The 16,671-nt window shown below is 45.8% G+C and overlaps 2 protein-coding genes across 2 annotated transcripts in view; one reads left to right on the top strand and one right to left on the bottom strand.

The window, feature by feature from the left end:
- Nucleotides 1-7,661, top strand: part of FARSB (phenylalanyl-tRNA synthetase subunit beta) — a 35,829-nt gene extending 28,168 nt beyond the window's left edge. The window contains exon 17 of the mRNA XM_056498679.1: nucleotides 7,389-7,661. Within this exon, the coding sequence (XP_056354654.1) occupies nucleotides 7,389-7,540 (152 nt within the window). The 3' untranslated portion in view covers nucleotides 7,541-7,661. The remainder of the gene's footprint in view (nucleotides 1-7,388) is intronic.
- Nucleotides 7,662-12,303: 4,642 nt separating this feature from the next.
- The window catches only part of SGPP2 (sphingosine-1-phosphate phosphatase 2), a 33,681-nt gene continuing 29,313 nt past the window's right edge, over nucleotides 12,304-16,671 (bottom strand). Inside the window, exon 5 of the mRNA XM_056499165.1 lies at nucleotides 12,304-15,636. Coding sequence (XP_056355140.1) covers nucleotides 15,094-15,636 — 543 coding nt within the window. The 3' untranslated portion in view covers nucleotides 12,304-15,093. The remainder of the gene's footprint in view (nucleotides 15,637-16,671) is intronic.

The raw sequence follows: 16,671 nt of genomic DNA, 5'->3' as shown, positions 1-16,671 counted from the left end.
ATAACAAGTCTTAACAGATAGAAGTCTTCCTTGCATCAAGATTTTTAAATGTCTGGCACAGCTTTGCATTGTATAATTATAGATTTAGGTAATTTCCAACTTTTTACATTTTTAAAAAGAAAACTATTGCTTAGTCATCAGCTATAGTTTCAATATTGCAAAGCCTTCTTTATAAAAGAAATGCTTAATCCAAGGCAGCAGCAGAAATAGGAGCTGTGCTATTGCTGCTTTCTCAGGGGGCAAGGGCAGTTCTGGCTCCTCTGAAGAGATGCTACATTTGCCCATCCCCACAGCTCCATCCTTCAATTCCATCCTCATCTGCTCAGCCTGCTGGGGCTGGAGGCAAACTGAGCGTGCATGTCCTTTCATTTTCACTGCCATACTGATACGAATGCCACCAAATGTGAGCATGCCAATTTTATAGTTTAACAGTTTTCCAGTCTGGTGTGATTTTTCAACTTTGATATGAAGGCAGATGGGTGGTGTTTTAAATTTAATCTTACTTTTTTTCCTTTTTATTTCTGCAATAACATTTTAAACGTGAATTTGCAAGATACTGGCTCAATTGTTGAAATCAGTGTGAATGCAGTCTCCAAAGATACCAGTTGCCCATGGTGGAGGAACTGACTTTATCTTTGCTTGTGGTGCATGTGTTAGAAAAGAGCAGATACACAGAGAGATGCTGAGCTCACACTCAGCTCAGGAATTTCTGTTCCTGCTGGAGGCACTGTGTGCTTCAGCCACAAGGCATTGCTTTGCAACATAAGCTTTAGCTGCTAAAACTAAGGGATGAACAGTTCCAGTGGCTGCTGAGATTCATTGTCTAATGATGTATCATTCCATGCCAGTTTGTCACATCATTGTTTGTCCCCAGAAATGGGGGAGCTGTGAAAGCACAGCATCAGGTGGCTCTTGGTTATCTCAGTCAGGTCACTGGGAGAGGAGGGCAGCTTGGTCTAGGACATGAGTGATTAAACAGCATGCAAACCAAATGGGACACACTAGAGTAGACTTGCAGACTGGCTTAGTGCTGGTTCTTGTTATTCTCTAGTCTTGTATGAAAGCAGAGCCTAACAAGGTAACACCTGCTGCCTTGCTGAGCACACAGAGTATGTTATAACCCTGCCAGAAAGCATATGGTTGATTGTTTCCTAGCTTCTGACAGGTTCTGTTGCTTGCAAGGACAAATCATTCATTTTGATATCCAATGAATGATAACACTCACTGAATACAAATAAAGTTTTTTAATGTTCAAAGCTTTGTGTTCTCTAACTAAAGTAAAATAGCAAGACTCCTTTTTTTTTAAAAAGGAGTCTTTTTTGGGGATTAGGAATTCCTTCATTTTTATAGGCAAAATAGCTGTGACATAATATCAGCTTAGGTTTGACTTTTAGACAAAGTATAACATTGCAGATAAATCTGGATAAATCAGATAAACCAGCCTAATAGCAAAGATTAGCTGTGCAATGGTAACTCTGCAAAGCAACTAAACTCCAGTGGAGAGTTGCTGTTTCTCACAACTGCTCCACAAAGGCAAGTTTTTGAGCTTTATACACAAATACTGATTTCTAGAGAAATACATAGAATTTGATTTTTTCCTGTTTCCTACATACAGTATTTAATAAGAGAGCCCCAGATACCTGCATTCCTTAGCCTCAACACCCACTCAAGTATTACCTTTCATTAGGAAAGGCAGGAACACAGTGATTTTACCCAGATAATTTTAAGTGTCTGAGGCTGCTGTAATCCTGAGGATAACACAGGTAAATAAAGATGTGCCTCAAACCTACTGCATTCTTGAACCACTTTCTGACATTCAGCAACACCAAATATCCTCTGTTAAAGCTCCTGGGACACTCCATAGCAAGAATGAAAAACAAATTCAGCTTATAGGGTTGTATATGGGAATTCTTATGAGATAGATTTTTCCTCATACCCTCTCTGAAATACAAATTAATAGAAACTCAGCCACTGACTTAGTTGTAATAGGAGATGATTTACTGACTATCCACTGCAAATCTGTGGATGATTCTCCATGTTCCCAGCCTTATTGTCTGTACAAGGACTCTAATCTTCAATTCTATTTTTGGAAATCCAGTGTAGCAGGCCAGGTAAATAATTGATTGTCACTTTACCCTCTTCTGCTACGCCCTGTATGAGGCTTTTGGAAAAGTAGAAGAAGAGATCAGAATAAAAGATGCCCTTTAGACAAGGACATATTCATTGATTCTGTGATTTTTGTCAAGTGTTAATTATTTTCTTGAGAGGGGTAATTAAGCCACATGCCTTAAATTTAATAGTGCTAATTTGAATTTCCTGGTGTGTCACTCCAGTTAGGTATGATCTGGGGAAATGGCAGTCATTCTGGCACAGCTTTAGTCAGGATTTAAAAAAAAATCAAGAGACTAAAGTTGACAAATATCCCACTGAACCCAAAATATGTTTTTTCTGGGCTTCAGAGTATAAAGGAGATGAACTGCTGACAGTGTGCAACTTATGAGAGCAGTTGGTCTCTCAGTTAGTTCCAGAAATCATACAAGATTTGAGATGTCTGTGATTTTAAGAATTAGCTGAAGGTCAGTCATTCCATAACAAGATCTGATTTTGAGGTTGCTGTTTGTTTGCATAAGGCTCTGGGAGCCTTTCTGTGCTGTGTGTATGGGCAAAAAGAGGGGGCTGCCTTTTTTCAGTACACTGCCTGGGCTGATAGTGCCCTCTGACTCTGCACTGGATTTGCATTTTCTGCCAAAAGAAGGAATCGGTCAAAAGTGTGAAGAACTTGATCCTAAAACCAACATCTAACCTTACAAAAGTGAATTCCATCCAGTGTAGCACAGGCAAAAAGGACTCACTTGCCCAGGTGAGTCGGGTGAGGTAGTGAAAGGGCAGCTGGAGTCACTGAAAGGAGGAGAATTAAGATGAAAGGCTACTGAGGCCAGATAAGCTCTGCTCTGTTACCTTCTTAAGCTTCAGCTTCCAGTGTTCCTTCAAATTACAGGAACAAACAAGTGGGTTTGGAGGCTTAGTGCAACTGCAGGCCTATAATACAACTTTAATCTATTTCTTTTTGAAAGGAAGGGAGAGTAAGGTAGAGAAAAGAAACTGTGCAAGGTGTTTGACAACAAAGAGTGCAGGGAACTCAGAGCTCTTTGAGGGTCAATTAGCCAGAAAATGTGCTAAAGACTACATGCTCTGTTGGATTATTGGCCAAAGAATTACCCCAAAGCAATCAAAGTGGCCCTGTTGCCTGAATACAGAAAGGCAATTACAGATTTTGAGGACATGCTACAGAAGCTTTAATTAAAGGTATTACTTCTACATCAGTGAACATTAGAAATTAAATTCTTACTTGCAGCCACGAGAAGTAGCTTTTGTCTTTCCCTTGCGTGTAGTGTGTCAGAGTAAGGGCTGGCTTTGGCATCCCTTCTTTAGGAGCACATATTGGATTTCACCCCACCCCTTCTCCTAACCACCACTTACACACCTGACATATTAAGAGGTGGATTTCCACTGCTAGACCTTCAGGCTTCCTCTGGCATTGTCTGGGTCTCTCAGCAAGGACAATACAATCTCTGACTAGATTTCAAGGTGAAGTTTATGAAGTTAATTTGTGTGCAGAGCAGAAAGGCTTTACTGTGTCAAGAGGGAGGAATCTGTTATCCTTAAAACAGAAGGTACAGTAAACTAAAATTTTTAAATTACTTTTGACTCTCAATGTAGCTGATGGTACAACCGACCAGTTGGATTTACTAGAACAGCAGCAGCAAATTTGCACCAGCAGCAAATACAATCTGCCTAACAGAAGAAGGCCTCCAGGTGCCTCTCTGACTAGGGACAGCTTTGGGAAGACCATGCTCCTCACAGCCATGGTGATCTTGGATGATACTGCACAGACAGGCAGGACAAGCTATGGTGAACTCCTACTCAAAAGCTGCAGGTCACAACTGCCAGCAATTCTGGAAAGACTAATTTTGGCATCAAGGCTTCACTGAAGCTTAAGAGCACTGGGCTTCAGCTTCTGCTGTGACTTACACGAACATGGTAACAGCATGTGTACTTTTGCTAATTTCCACATGTGCAAGTACCTTCAGCACATCTTTCATACAGCCTTGTCTCTCACTGTGAGGCTTTTACTCTACTTCAAGACTACCCAGTCCATAATACAAGCTTTGCTAGAAATCCTAACCACCATTGCTATTTACTTGGCAATACCAGAAACATACAAATTAGGATGAAAAAAGTCCTTACCTTTGTTTCCTGGTTTGCTGCCCTGCTCCATGGGTTTCTCAGGTCCTGCTGCAGCTTGTGTCTTACCCCAGCACAGCAGGTTCCTCTAGCTCAGGTCTCCTTTTATGCTTGTGGTTGGTCCCTCAATCAATGCTCTCCCCCAGCTGCAAATGCTTGTTTCCCCCCTTTCTGGTCACGTTTTTCACGTTTCTTCTGAGGTTTTTTTTTTTTTTTCCCCTTTCTTTGCTTCCCTTTCAATATCTAAATTTTTTAACCTGGAATTTACATTTGCTCCAAATTCTGGTTCCATGGCAGAGGCATATGGGGCAGCACCACCTGGTCCAATGCATGAGCCAACCTCCTTCCCTTACCACCTGTGTGGTCAAAGGAAGAGTCACTAAGATGAGGAAAGCTTTAGATCCCCCCTGTGGGATGCAGTCTGGAGGCCCTTTTGGCAGGCAGGAATATACTTTGAAGCATTCTGTAGTGCAGCCAATTACCATAATAATAGTTCCATTATTAAACAGAGTTCATAAACTCTCTGTAAACCTGTTTCTCAGCTCATGTTTCTTTGGTGCAAGAGCCATGTGTTGGCTGGACAGATGGGGGCTCTACAGTTTTTAACAGGTTCTTTCATTTTTTTTTTTGCTTATTGTCTGATCTTTTCCAGCCACAGAATTGTGTCCTGCAATTGCCATGTCTGCAGAGCATGGTTCACACTGGTGACTGCCCTGTGAAGCAGCCAACATTTCAGGGTCAGCTTAACTAGAAATTGAGATGTTGTTTGAAGGTCCCATTTCCTGCACTTTGGGGACCTAAGTGTTCCCCCTTGATATTAATTATATATTTCCCTCTTTGCTGCAAGGAAGTGCAAAGGAAAGTAATATGATGGTCCAGCATCAGTTGCTGCATGAGATGGAAAATTCTGCTCAGTGTCTAACCCATAGCCTGGAGCAGCATATTCAGAACTCACTGGGACTAGGAGACCAACAGCTGGTGATGGATAGCAGAGCATTTGTTGTGTATGAAAACAGCATTGTTTCACACAATGGGAAGTGGCAGAGATCTGGAAAACTGCCCTTTTTTAGGTTGACTGAGCACAGTATTATTTTAGACCCTCAGAAATCTACAACAAGTTTAAAAACAGTTAAGTCTCATGACATAACTAGTTCTAAGATGTGCAGGAAGATAAAATAACTTTCCCAAGACTGCACAGAAGGAAGCTCAGAAGAACAGACAACTCAGATTCACAGCTTTTTAACTGACCCTATTGTCAATGCTCTTTTTTTGCTACAGATTTATAGTGGGGTACCATGCCAACATTATGAACTTCTGCTTGGCTCTTGCTCTTGTGCCAGTTCAAGCTTATAGTCAAGTGTCTAAAAGAAGGTCTCTGTGTGCTGCTCACATCTTTGGTACAATACCAGCTTTATTTACAAAGAGGAAAGCTTTACCACTAAGAAAAGGCAACTTTATTTTTAGGTTATGTTTTCACCCACAATCTGCACAGTGATCTGTATGTGTGACATTTGACTCTTTTCTAAATTTATTTCATCTTGTTTTGAATAGTGCAGCTTGGCAGTGGCAAGTGTCTGTCTGGCTGGAGTCACGTGCCAGTAGCATCCAGGGTGAGGTAATTTCACTGTTGTACATCCAGTGTAAGTGGTTGGTTTGTGCTTGTAGCTAAGACTAGAACTGGATCATTTAAAAGATTCTGCTTCCAAATGTTTTTAAGATAGCCTTGAAGCAATGTTACTGTGGTTGTTTACTGCTGTGGTCAGATTTCACAAGGTAGCCAAAACTGAAGTGGACACTGAAGTTAATTTGCACTTGCAGCAGCTCGGGCAAGAAAAAGACCTAACTGCTGTTCTTGTAGCTGCAAATTACAACTACAAACCTCACAGGAGATACTTCTTAGATTAATTATTTCCACTGTGGAGCTAACAGAGAATATCTCTGGGCTTGACCATTAGTGAACAGAGTATCTTGAAAATGTTTCTAGGGTTTGAGGTTCATTTGGACATTATTGCCTTTTTAGGCAGCTCCTTGTACACACATTATAATGTCTTGGGCTGATCCTGAGCTTAAGTAGCATTTGGTGCAACCAGAGAGGAAGTTACTGTCAGGAAATTCTTGTGATCCTTTTGCAAAGAGCACTGAAGGCAGCAGCATTAAATCAAGGTGGAGGAGCTTTCTGAGGGTTCAGCATCTGTGGGATTCAGTGGCCTTGTTTCATCCTCTCCCCTTTCCCCCTTTGATGTCACAGCATTGCCTGCAGCACTGCTCATGGGATGTCCCACACACTGCCTTGCTTCCACACACTCGTTCAGAAAGAGCAAGTGGCTGGTCTGGTATGGGTATGGGTTTGTCTTTAGAGGGGCTGTCAGGTAAAAATGCCACTCACCTCAGGACAGAGGCCAAAAACATGCAAGTTTAGTTGCAGCAGACAAGCTTGAATATAGTGCTGGTAGAAGCACCACACATGGGGGAGTTACCAAGTAGGAAAGTCTTCCCATGAAAAAGTCTGCACAGCTGCTTTAAGTTCTTTCTTCATGGCAAATTTAATTACTCTTTTAGGAAAAAACTTCCATGTAACATTTAAAAACTGGGACTTGGTTTGAGGTAAGAGGAGGATGATCTTTGGCTTTCTATGAGTGTTCATTGTTTCACAGTTTTATGGTGTATAGGAAACTACTTAAAAAGTTCTTCTCCAGATGACAAATGCAGGTTGTTTTTAATTATGTGACAGGCAATCAAGGGTGACATGCCTGCTTACCATTTAGATGACAGCAAGCTTTATTTCTTTAAACAGACTAAGGTGGGAGACATTCAGATGTTAAATAGCCTAAGGGCTGCAAAAGTTCTTCATCTCAGTAGCCCTCTGACTCAACTGTGCTAATTTCTATTGCAGGAGGAACTTAGTCAAAACAATTGGAGTGTGAAAAATGCCCACAGCTTTGGGCTTTACATTTTATTTTTAACTCAGTGTTTTCTCATTCTCTATCAATCATGACAACTCCTAATGCAAGAATGTGAGAGGCCCTTCTGAGCATCTCAGCACAGAGAACCCTTTAATATTGAGAGCTTTGTTCTGCACGTTAAATGCCTATTGACTCCTCCAGCCCAAAGAAATATTGATTTTTCTCTCACTTTCTTTACAGGCACTGCTTTCTTTCCTGGTCGCTGTGCTGAGGTCTTTGCCAAAGGTCAAAGCATTGGGAAACTTGGAGTCGTACACCCTGATGTTATCACCAAGTTTGAGCTCACCATGCCTTGCTCTGTCCTGGAGATCAATATTGAGCCCTTCATGTGAAGATGTGACTTTTATCCTCCGACAGCCGTCCACTGGCACATGCAGCACCCTCTCCTCCTTTGTCTGCCTCCCAGGGGACATCCGCTTATGCTTTTATGTTCCAATAAACCAGAAAAACAGATCCTGCCTCCCTGAGTAAATGTGTTCTTTACAGTGCAATCTGGCTGGCTTCTGCAGGGGAGGAATGTGGGATCTCGGGCTAGGCTGTGCCCTCAATGTTTTCAGAGGGTAGGGGGGAAAAAACAAGTTGGGTCAAAGCCCAGTGTTTTACAAGAGAAATGTAATGGCAGAGCACATGATTAGTTTTCAAAATCAGAAATGTTCCACAGACACAGCTTCATACTGTAACTGATTATGGCTGCATAACAGGAATCTCATTCTTTTCTTACTGCATGAAATAAGATAATTGATTAGAGCAAATGTTGAGTGAATGTGAGCAGAACTAAGGAGTTGAGCTTTTATTCTATACGGTTGTCATGTGCTCATCAATGGCTGGGGGAGGAAAATAAACTTGTTTCATGAAAACCAGAGCTATTTTGTAAGCAAGATGTGTGTAATATCTGCTTCCCTGCTCCAGACATAACTGTTGGTCCTTTATCATTCTAAATTCAGAAAGGAGAGGGGGTGGAATTAAATTTTTTTCATTGTTGATGTCAGCCTAGCGGTTTTTGAAGCTCCAAACCAAATGGGGAAGTGCATTTAAGAGCATATGCCAGTGGTGTTTTGCATGAGTAGCAGAGAACTATCAAAGCCTTTGTCTGCCTGAGGCTGGCATGTTTGTCTGCAGAAGTGAGCGTGGGCCCGCTGCACTCCCAGCCCCACCAGGGCTCTGGACCCCAGCTGTGCAGCAGGACCAGCTTTGGGGCAGGGTTACTTTTCTGGCAGTTCTACCCCTGCCAGTACATGAGAACCTCTCATGGGTCAGGCTGTTCCTTCTAGGTGGCTTTCTGGCAGCAGTTGTGTCGCAGCTTGGTGCATTGTGCCTCTGAAACTGAGAAGCTCCATCCAGCATAGCGATGCCCAATCCTTCCTTTCTGCAGGAATGTCACCAAGTGGGTGGTCAGCTCGGTGCACTGAAGCAGCTCTTGACTGGCAGGCTTGTGGAGCTGGCTGTCCCTCCTTTGCAATATTATAACCATTGCTAATGCTGCAGGCTGACAACAGCCAGGATTTTGTGTTGGGCCAATGCACTGTGGCTCCTTTCTGTGTGAGAGCCAGGAGGGGCCTGTCCAAGAGTGGACATCTGGGAGTTGCTGGAGAAGGGTGCCACAATGACTGCCCCCCTGAGCACAGAGATGTGCAGTGGTGAGGTAAGCTTGTAGTTTTATGAGCTGCACAGCCCCCTATCACTGGGCCCTCGAGGGCTTTTCAATGGCAGCCCCATCAATAATCTCAACAGGTGGGAAGGCAACAGGCAAGGCTTTTTGGTGCAAGTGATAATCCAGTATGAAATATGCACTACAGTTACCCATCTGGAAACCCTGTGGTTCCCCTCAGATGGAAGTGTAGATTTTAATTATCTCTGCATGACAGACATGAAATGAGAATATGGCTCTTGCCATACGTGGCACGACTGACTCCAGTGCCCACGGAGAGTGAGAAAAGTGCAGCTCACATTTAAAGCTCCCAGGGGATCAGGCAGCTTGGCCTTTGCAGGGTCTCTCTCTCTGTGATGCCTACACAACTGTAAGCAGGCAGGCTCACAGTGTGGGAAGCAATCTGTAATGCAGATGGAAAGTATTAACCCCCCCCTTGTTTATTGGTGTGTCATGCACGGGGATTAGGACGACAATAAGGCAGATTTGCATTGCAGCAGAGCTCAAGCATATTTCTGTGCACTAAATATATTTCTCTACACAAGATTCTCTGACTCTTTGGGTGTCCCAATTCTCCTGTGAATTTAGCTGTCCTTTGAATACAAAGACTAGAGTAAACTGGGACTAAGGGCTTGAGCTGCAATGGCATGTGTTGTGAGGTTTTTAGGGATCACTTCTTTTTCATACCATTTGCTCGTGCATTGGCAGCTAAATGCTCCAAAGCCACCAACTTTGTCCCAGGTAAGTACCAATACTTGCTAAAAGTAGAGGATGAGAATCGAGAGGAAGGTTAAAAAGCCTCTTCAGAGTCCCTGACCCCTCCAGTTAGCTGTGGTGCCAGCAGCCTTGCAATGAAATTCAAGCTCTGCTGTAGTGCTGTGCTCAGGATTAACTGTGATTCCTGATGAGTGGGACACTTCACATAAGTCTTGTGTATTTATTGCAAGGCTTTGTCTTTCATAGCTCCAAAGCAATTATCTGGTATTTACAGCCTGCTCATAGCTGTGTGCATTACTCGAGGTAGTTGTTGCACAGCTTCGTGCCAGAGCCAGCCCCTGTGAGCACTGAAATTGGCTTTTACCCTTTGCTGTAGCCACGGCTCTTGCAAAGGAAACCTTTGCCACTGGTGAGGACTTCTGAGCAGCTTTTAAACATCTTTTGAACTTGGGTTTTCTTTTTAAAGAAGAGTTGGAAGTGGGATTTTTAACTACTGCTCCTCAGTTATGGATTACTCTTGGCCTGCTCCCAACTCCCTGTGGGTGCTGGGTCATTGCTGAAGATCTGAACACAAGCAGGAAGGGCTGGAGAGCTGGTTACAGAGAGATCAGAGCTGGTTCAATGTGCTGTCTGGGTGACTGCTGGGTCCCATTCTGCTGGACATGAGCTCTGAGCTCGGGGTTTGTCCTTGCTGTGCGTTGGTGATGATTTTGCAGAGCCCTGAGACAGCCTGGCTGCAGCTCCCAGCACAGCCCTGGTGCCTGCAGGCTTCCCTTGCTCTTGCACAAGGGTGTTTATGTAAAGGTGATGCCTGGACTGCTTCCATCTGCAGGCTGGCACTGTGCTCGCTTGAAATTTAAATCAGCCTTGCTTTGGCAGGTGAGTGTGGAATAGGCTGGGCAAAACACTGCCAGGAGGTGCCAGGGGATCATGGCCTGGCACACATGACACCTCTGACCGCCCAGTGACCTTGAAACTGAGCCTGCTGCCAGGGCAGGGTGTCAGCAGGGTGACAGCAGGGTGACAGCAGGGTGACAGCAGGGTGACAGCGGGACAGGGGGCAGGTGGGAGGACAGAGACAGTGGGAAACTCTGACAGGAGCAGGAGGCAAGCAAGGGCCCTGCTTTACTCACAGCTCAGCAAATGTGCAAGATCCCACCCAGTGCCCAGCCACACTCCCACCCTGCTCACCTGCTCTTTCTAACTTCTCCTTGGAGCACAGTTGAGAAGGGCCAAAACTGAAACTGAGACTGTTTCCTTCTGTTCCCTAAATTATATCAACTACATCCAAATTAAGTCATGAGCTTGCTTGCAATTTTGCATAGGAACTTGGATGGATTAGGAGACTGGGGTCATGATACGGTTACTGCTGGAAGATTAAAGCAGGGAAATTCAGTGTTTGCTGCTTTGGTTCTTGATCCCTGCCAAAAGGTGCAACATCCATTTGACTTCTGACAGAGTAGCTGGTTCTGCACTGGGGAGCCAGCACACAGAGATGCCCCAGACAGGAGAAAGCCTGGGTCAGTTCCACGTGCCCAGAAAGAGATTTGCAAAGCAATAGGTCAGGAGAAGGCAGCCTCCAGCAGGACAGAGTGGGCTAAGCTCTGGGTGAGATGCCTGCTACATCCCTCTTGACAGCATAACAAATGCCTGTCTTGCATCAGCCCTCCAGCTGTAGGCAGGCACAGCAGGGAGAGCTGTAGTGCTGGACCAGAACAGACAGCACAGAGCACTGAGAGCACAGCAGCCCAGGCTGTGATACTCTGGAGGTTACCTCCCACTCCATTCACATCAAAAGCAGGGTTTTACTCTAAAACACAAGTGTGCCTACTTGAGAGGATTCAGCTGGTGCCTTTGTCCTACAAAGGAAAGAGCACTGCCCACTACAAAACCTCACTCTCTACCAGCACCCTGGAAATGCAGAGACATCTGCACTGCAGGGGTGAGGAGGTGGGGAGCATTTCCAAAAACAGCAGAGACACGGATTTGCAATGAGGAGCTAGTGCTTCCAGCTAATGGAATACAGAAAGGGTGATGTGTCTCACCTTGTCAGAAGACCTGCCTCTCCAAGCCTGGCCCTGCAGGAATGGCTGTGGTCCCTGAGCATCCCAGGAGCATCCCAGGAGCACAGCCTCAGCACAGAGCCCAGCTGAAAGCCCTACCTAACCCAGCTGGCCCAGGGATGCTGCAGCAATTTGGTTTATCCTGATCAGCCTTGGGCACATGGAGTGACACCACCTCCAGGCAGGATGTGATGCTGAGAGGAGGATGAGGCCTTTTCTGGCTTCAAATGCAGGTTTTGACCACAAAACCTTGTTAGGCTCCTCAACAAACATAAGATATTCTGCAGTTCATAGGCTCTCATGCTATCATTGCACATGTTAAATTGGCTTCCAGTGAATTGTTTAGTCTATTACAAGTAGATATTGCAAGTGAAGGAGATTCCAGTGCCCCAGCACTGATTACATGCAACTCACTCATTTACATTTGCAAATGTTGCAACAAATAATCATTAGTAGACCAGTAATCTCTTTTTAAAATGTTTTTTAAAAAGCAGGATCCATCTGTGGGAGCTAGACTGAGCAGGGGACAAGGAGGCACAAGCAGGACAGTTTGGGAAGAGAGGTGGGCGCTTGCACTTGGGAACTCTTTCAGCTGGGACTCATTGCCTTTACATCAGTCATTTAGAGTATCAATAGAGGATGCAAAACAAACAGATAGACACCAAAGTCTGCAAAATAGGTTTATTTTAAAATTCGAACCAAATAGAGTTTGCATTTATTGCATGAATCACATGCAGGTGGATACTATAAAAATACCTGTGCAGCATTTATATATAATTTATAAAATCTTGATAGCATAAAATAGCTGTGAATCAGAACAGAAATTTTGCACATAAAGCTGCATGAACATCCCTGTCAAACTGTGCCTTTCTTGGGAGTAATTCCACCCCCCAGCTTAAACCCTCATCTTGCTGCTTTTTCCCTGGTTTTGTGACGTGGCCCCTCTGCAGGGCTCCAGCTGTGCACTGCACCTGTGTGTCAGGCAGCACTCCTAACACAAGGGGTTTAAAGGTGTTTTAAACCTGATGGCAGCACTTCTGTGGTGTATGGGGGAGAGAGGCTGATGGAGCCCATGGCTGTGGTGGCCCACGTCCTGCCCCACCCAGGGGCAGGTGTGAGTGGCCATGTGCATGCACCTATAAAGTCCACACAACCTGATATAAAACAGCTTATCCACAGCCTGAGCAAATCTAAAAATGGTTAAAATTTCTGCCTGCATTTCTTCTGGAGATTGGCAGCCTGGGTTCAGAGAGGCACAGCTCTTTCACGTGCATGCCTCACACTCCTCAGACAGAGCTCCCAGCTACAGATTTGGAATTTATTATGTTTATCCAGGCAGTCAGTGGAAGGCAAGGCACCTCCTTTCCATTCTTCAGGGTCATTTTTCTCACAGCCAGGAAGACAAGTGGACATGTTAGCAAGCTGGCTCTCACTACATTCTGCCAGGCAAGGCACAGGGGCCATGAAGCTCTGCAGCAATAGCACAGGACATTTTCCCAGCCAAGCAGACCACGTTCACTGCTGTATTTCTCAACAGCTCATGGGTCCAACAGCTGAAACACATTGTTTTAAATAAGCAGCATGAGTTATAGGGATGACCTTCCTATGGATGCCTCCCTGCTATTCTACAAGTGTACATACAGTGTTGCAGGATGCATGGGAGACCAACTGTGATGTTGTGCAGCAGCAGGACAGGATGGCATCTTATCATTGTCACACACTGTAGTCACCAGAGTCTCTGCTCAGCTCCTTCCACAGCACAGTTTATGGGCTCTCCTTGCCAGCCTGCATGACAGGAAGGACTTTTTCCTTTCCCCAAGCCAGGGGAACTAAACTGGAGTTAAACAGTCTGAACTCAAGCCTCAGTGCTATGATAATAACTCTGCTCAATTGTTTGTAGGCAGAGGATCTTTTAATGGAGGCTCTGTTGCAAATCACATTAAATATTTTGTGTTAGCTTTTCCTTCTCTTTTACATTTTGGGTTTGTTTTTTTTTAGATTGTAATAATGAGTAAAACCATCCACACAGAAGCAACCTGTTCTGGCAGTGCCATCAGAAGACACTGTGAGCTTTGCCCAATGATGACACTTTGTTCTTGCCTGGTCACCTCTCCCCCCACCCTGCCAGCCACTTTTTCCCCCATGCCCCAAACCTGAGCCCTGCCTTGGCTTGCTCTGCTGCTTCAGGAGCAGCCCCACAGCCAGGCAGGCAAGGCACAGCCCTCCCCAGCAACCCCAGCCCCCACAGCAAACAGCCATTGCTACTGCTCTGGCAGGGATTTTGGCTGTGTGCTTGTCATATTTAGTTGCCTGGGTGAAGGGTGTCTGATTATGGGACACAGTGGAGTTGTGATTTCTAACCAGAAGTTATCTGTGCACAGCAATTCCCATGACTCCTCCAAGTCAGATATTTTGGGCCATTGCTTTGTGTTTGTGTGGCAAGGGCATGGTACTGGCAGGGGGTGGCTATAGGGGTGACTTCTCTCAGAAGGTGCCAGAAGCTTCCCCTGTGTCCAACAGAACCAATGCCAGCTGGATTCCAGGCAGATCCTCTGCTGGCCAAGACTGAGCCCATCAGTGACAGTAGCAGCACCTCTGGGAAAACAGAGTTAAGAAGAGAGGAAAAGCCTGCACAACTGCAGGCAGACAGAGATATGGGAGAGAAACAACTCTGCAGACACCAAGATCACAGAAGAAAGAGGAAGAGATGCTCTGGGTGCCAGAGCAGAGACTCCCCTGAGTGAGGCAGCTGTGCCCCTGCAGCTCATGGAGGTCCATGGGGAGCAGAGATCCACCTGCAATCAGTGGGGGACCCACACTGAAGCAGGGGGATCTCCTAAGAAGGGTTTGAAGACCAGGCTGAAACAGGCTCCTGGACTTGTGATCCCTCAGGGGACCCGTGATGGATGGAAAAGCGCAGTCCATGGAAAAATTCACATTGGAGAGGTTTTTGGAGAGCTGTGTTCTGTGGGAGGGACCTTGTGCTGGAGCAGGGGAGGAGTGTGAGGGGTCCTACCCCTGGAGGAAGGAGCAGCAGCAGCAGCCTGTGATGAACTGACTCTACCCTCCATTTCCCTGGGATGGTGGGTAGCAGGAGGGAGAGACTTCAGGAGGAAAGTTGAGCCTAGAAAAAAGGGAAGGGGTAGGTGGAAAGTGGTTGTAATGTTTGGTTTTATTTCTTATTATCCTGCTCTGATTAGTTTGGTAATAAATTAAACTTATTTCCCCAAGTCCCTGTTTTGCCTGTGGCAGTAAAGCTGCTGAGTGATCTCTCCCTGCCCTTGTCTGGAGCCATGATCCTCAGGCTGTATTTCTCTCCCTGGAGGGAGGGGAGTGTGGAGCAGCTCTGGCGAGCAGCTGGCATCCAGCCCGAGCCCAGCCCAGCCCAGCAGTGCAGGAAGGCAGTCCCTTTGTGCTGGAGCCCAGGCTGGACAGTGTCTCCAGAGCAGAGCTGTGCTCACAGCAGTCCCAGCAGCTCGTGCAGCAGCGGCACAAGCACGGTGGCCGTGAAGCCAACGCAGGAGTAGGTGACAAACTTGTAGGGCACCTCGACCTCCCGGCGTCTGCGCGCTGCCAGGTCCCCCAGGGGGAACTGGAACTGATAGCTCAGCATGCCGAGGACCAGGCTCTTGGTGAGCCAGCGTGTCAGCAGCACAACCCAGATCCCCACCAGGAACCTGGCCAGCACAAGCACCAAAGTGCTGGTGAGCAGAGGAAAGCCGGCCTGATCGCTTTTGCTGGTGTAGGCTGAAGCAGCGCACTGGTTGTTTAACCAAAACCCCACAGTTGCCCCAGCTGCTGCTCCTAGGATCGTTGTGGTGTCTCCCCTGGTGGGGCTGTAATAGTCTAGTTTGGGGTAGTTGTAACACAAGACAAGAGGCACAGCTATGGAGAGCAGTGGGCAGAAGGGGCTGGTTAACAGCAAGTGATCGATTGTGTCCCACGCAGGATACAGGAGCACGAGCAGCACGGCCGAAATCAGTGCTCCTCCAATCACATCCTGTGAAGAAACCACATTGAAAAGGCTTTGTGAGACCTGCAAGGTAAACTGGGTATTTGGGTGATGATAAAAGACTAGTATCTGCATTGGTGGGGCCAAGCAGTGGAGGAACACCCTGAACCCAGTGATGGATTATCCACGTGCAGGGACAACCTGAAGCCTGTGCTAAACAAAACATGACAGTGCACAAACCCAACCTCAGCCTGTGCATATGCACGTGTCTGTGGACACACATTCTCCTCCTCACCTGCTCTCAATGGAGGGCATTCTCCACCTACACCCTTGGAAAGGCACATGCACAGCTCAATCCCAGGGACAATATTGCAATGAGCTGCCTTCACACAAACCCTCCCCTAGCACTAAGAGCAATTTCATCACATCAGTGTGATTATCCTCAGCTTGCTTTGCATAAAGGGGAGATGCTGTCCTTTGTCAGGGACAGGCTCCCATCCCAGAAACACAAGCTCCAGGGATGGAAAGTGCAGAGCTGTGGGATGTGGTGCGTGTGCCTCGGTTCCTGCCAGCAGGGAGGGAGGCACCTCCAGGCAGGGATACAGCAAGGAGAAATTTGTTGCCCAAGTCTCTGAAATCCAGCTTTCAGTACAGTGCCTGAAGCAAGCATATAGTTAAACCCTAATTTATTAACAGAGGCAAATAAAGTGTTTTGAGAACTTGATTGTTGTCAACCACAAAGCTGAGAAAGGAGACAGCCCCTAACAAAAGCCATCTGTGTGAGAGCAGCCAGGTAAAAAGCAATAAAACAAGTTTTCCTGTGCTGCCCTTGCAGTGTCATGTAGAGGCAGCAGTGTTAGCACAGCCACAAAATGCTCTGCCAAAGCTGAAGTTAGTCACAGACAGAAATATCCTTCTAAGATTGCATCTTTTTCACGAGTCGTGACAGCTGACTACTACCATGCTTGGTCACAGTCTGAAAATTATTTATGTGAGCTTCACTTTGAGTTAGGCAGGAATGAGGGGACTTTTTCACAAGAGAAATATTTAATGACATTCTGGTAAATGCATTACTCCTGTATG

This window comes from Oenanthe melanoleuca, chromosome 9 (genome assembly GCF_029582105.1).
Source record: "Oenanthe melanoleuca isolate GR-GAL-2019-014 chromosome 9, OMel1.0, whole genome shotgun sequence".
NCBI lineage: Eukaryota > Metazoa > Chordata > Aves > Passeriformes > Muscicapidae > Oenanthe > Oenanthe melanoleuca.
This window is presented reverse-complemented; position numbering and strand designations above follow the sequence as displayed.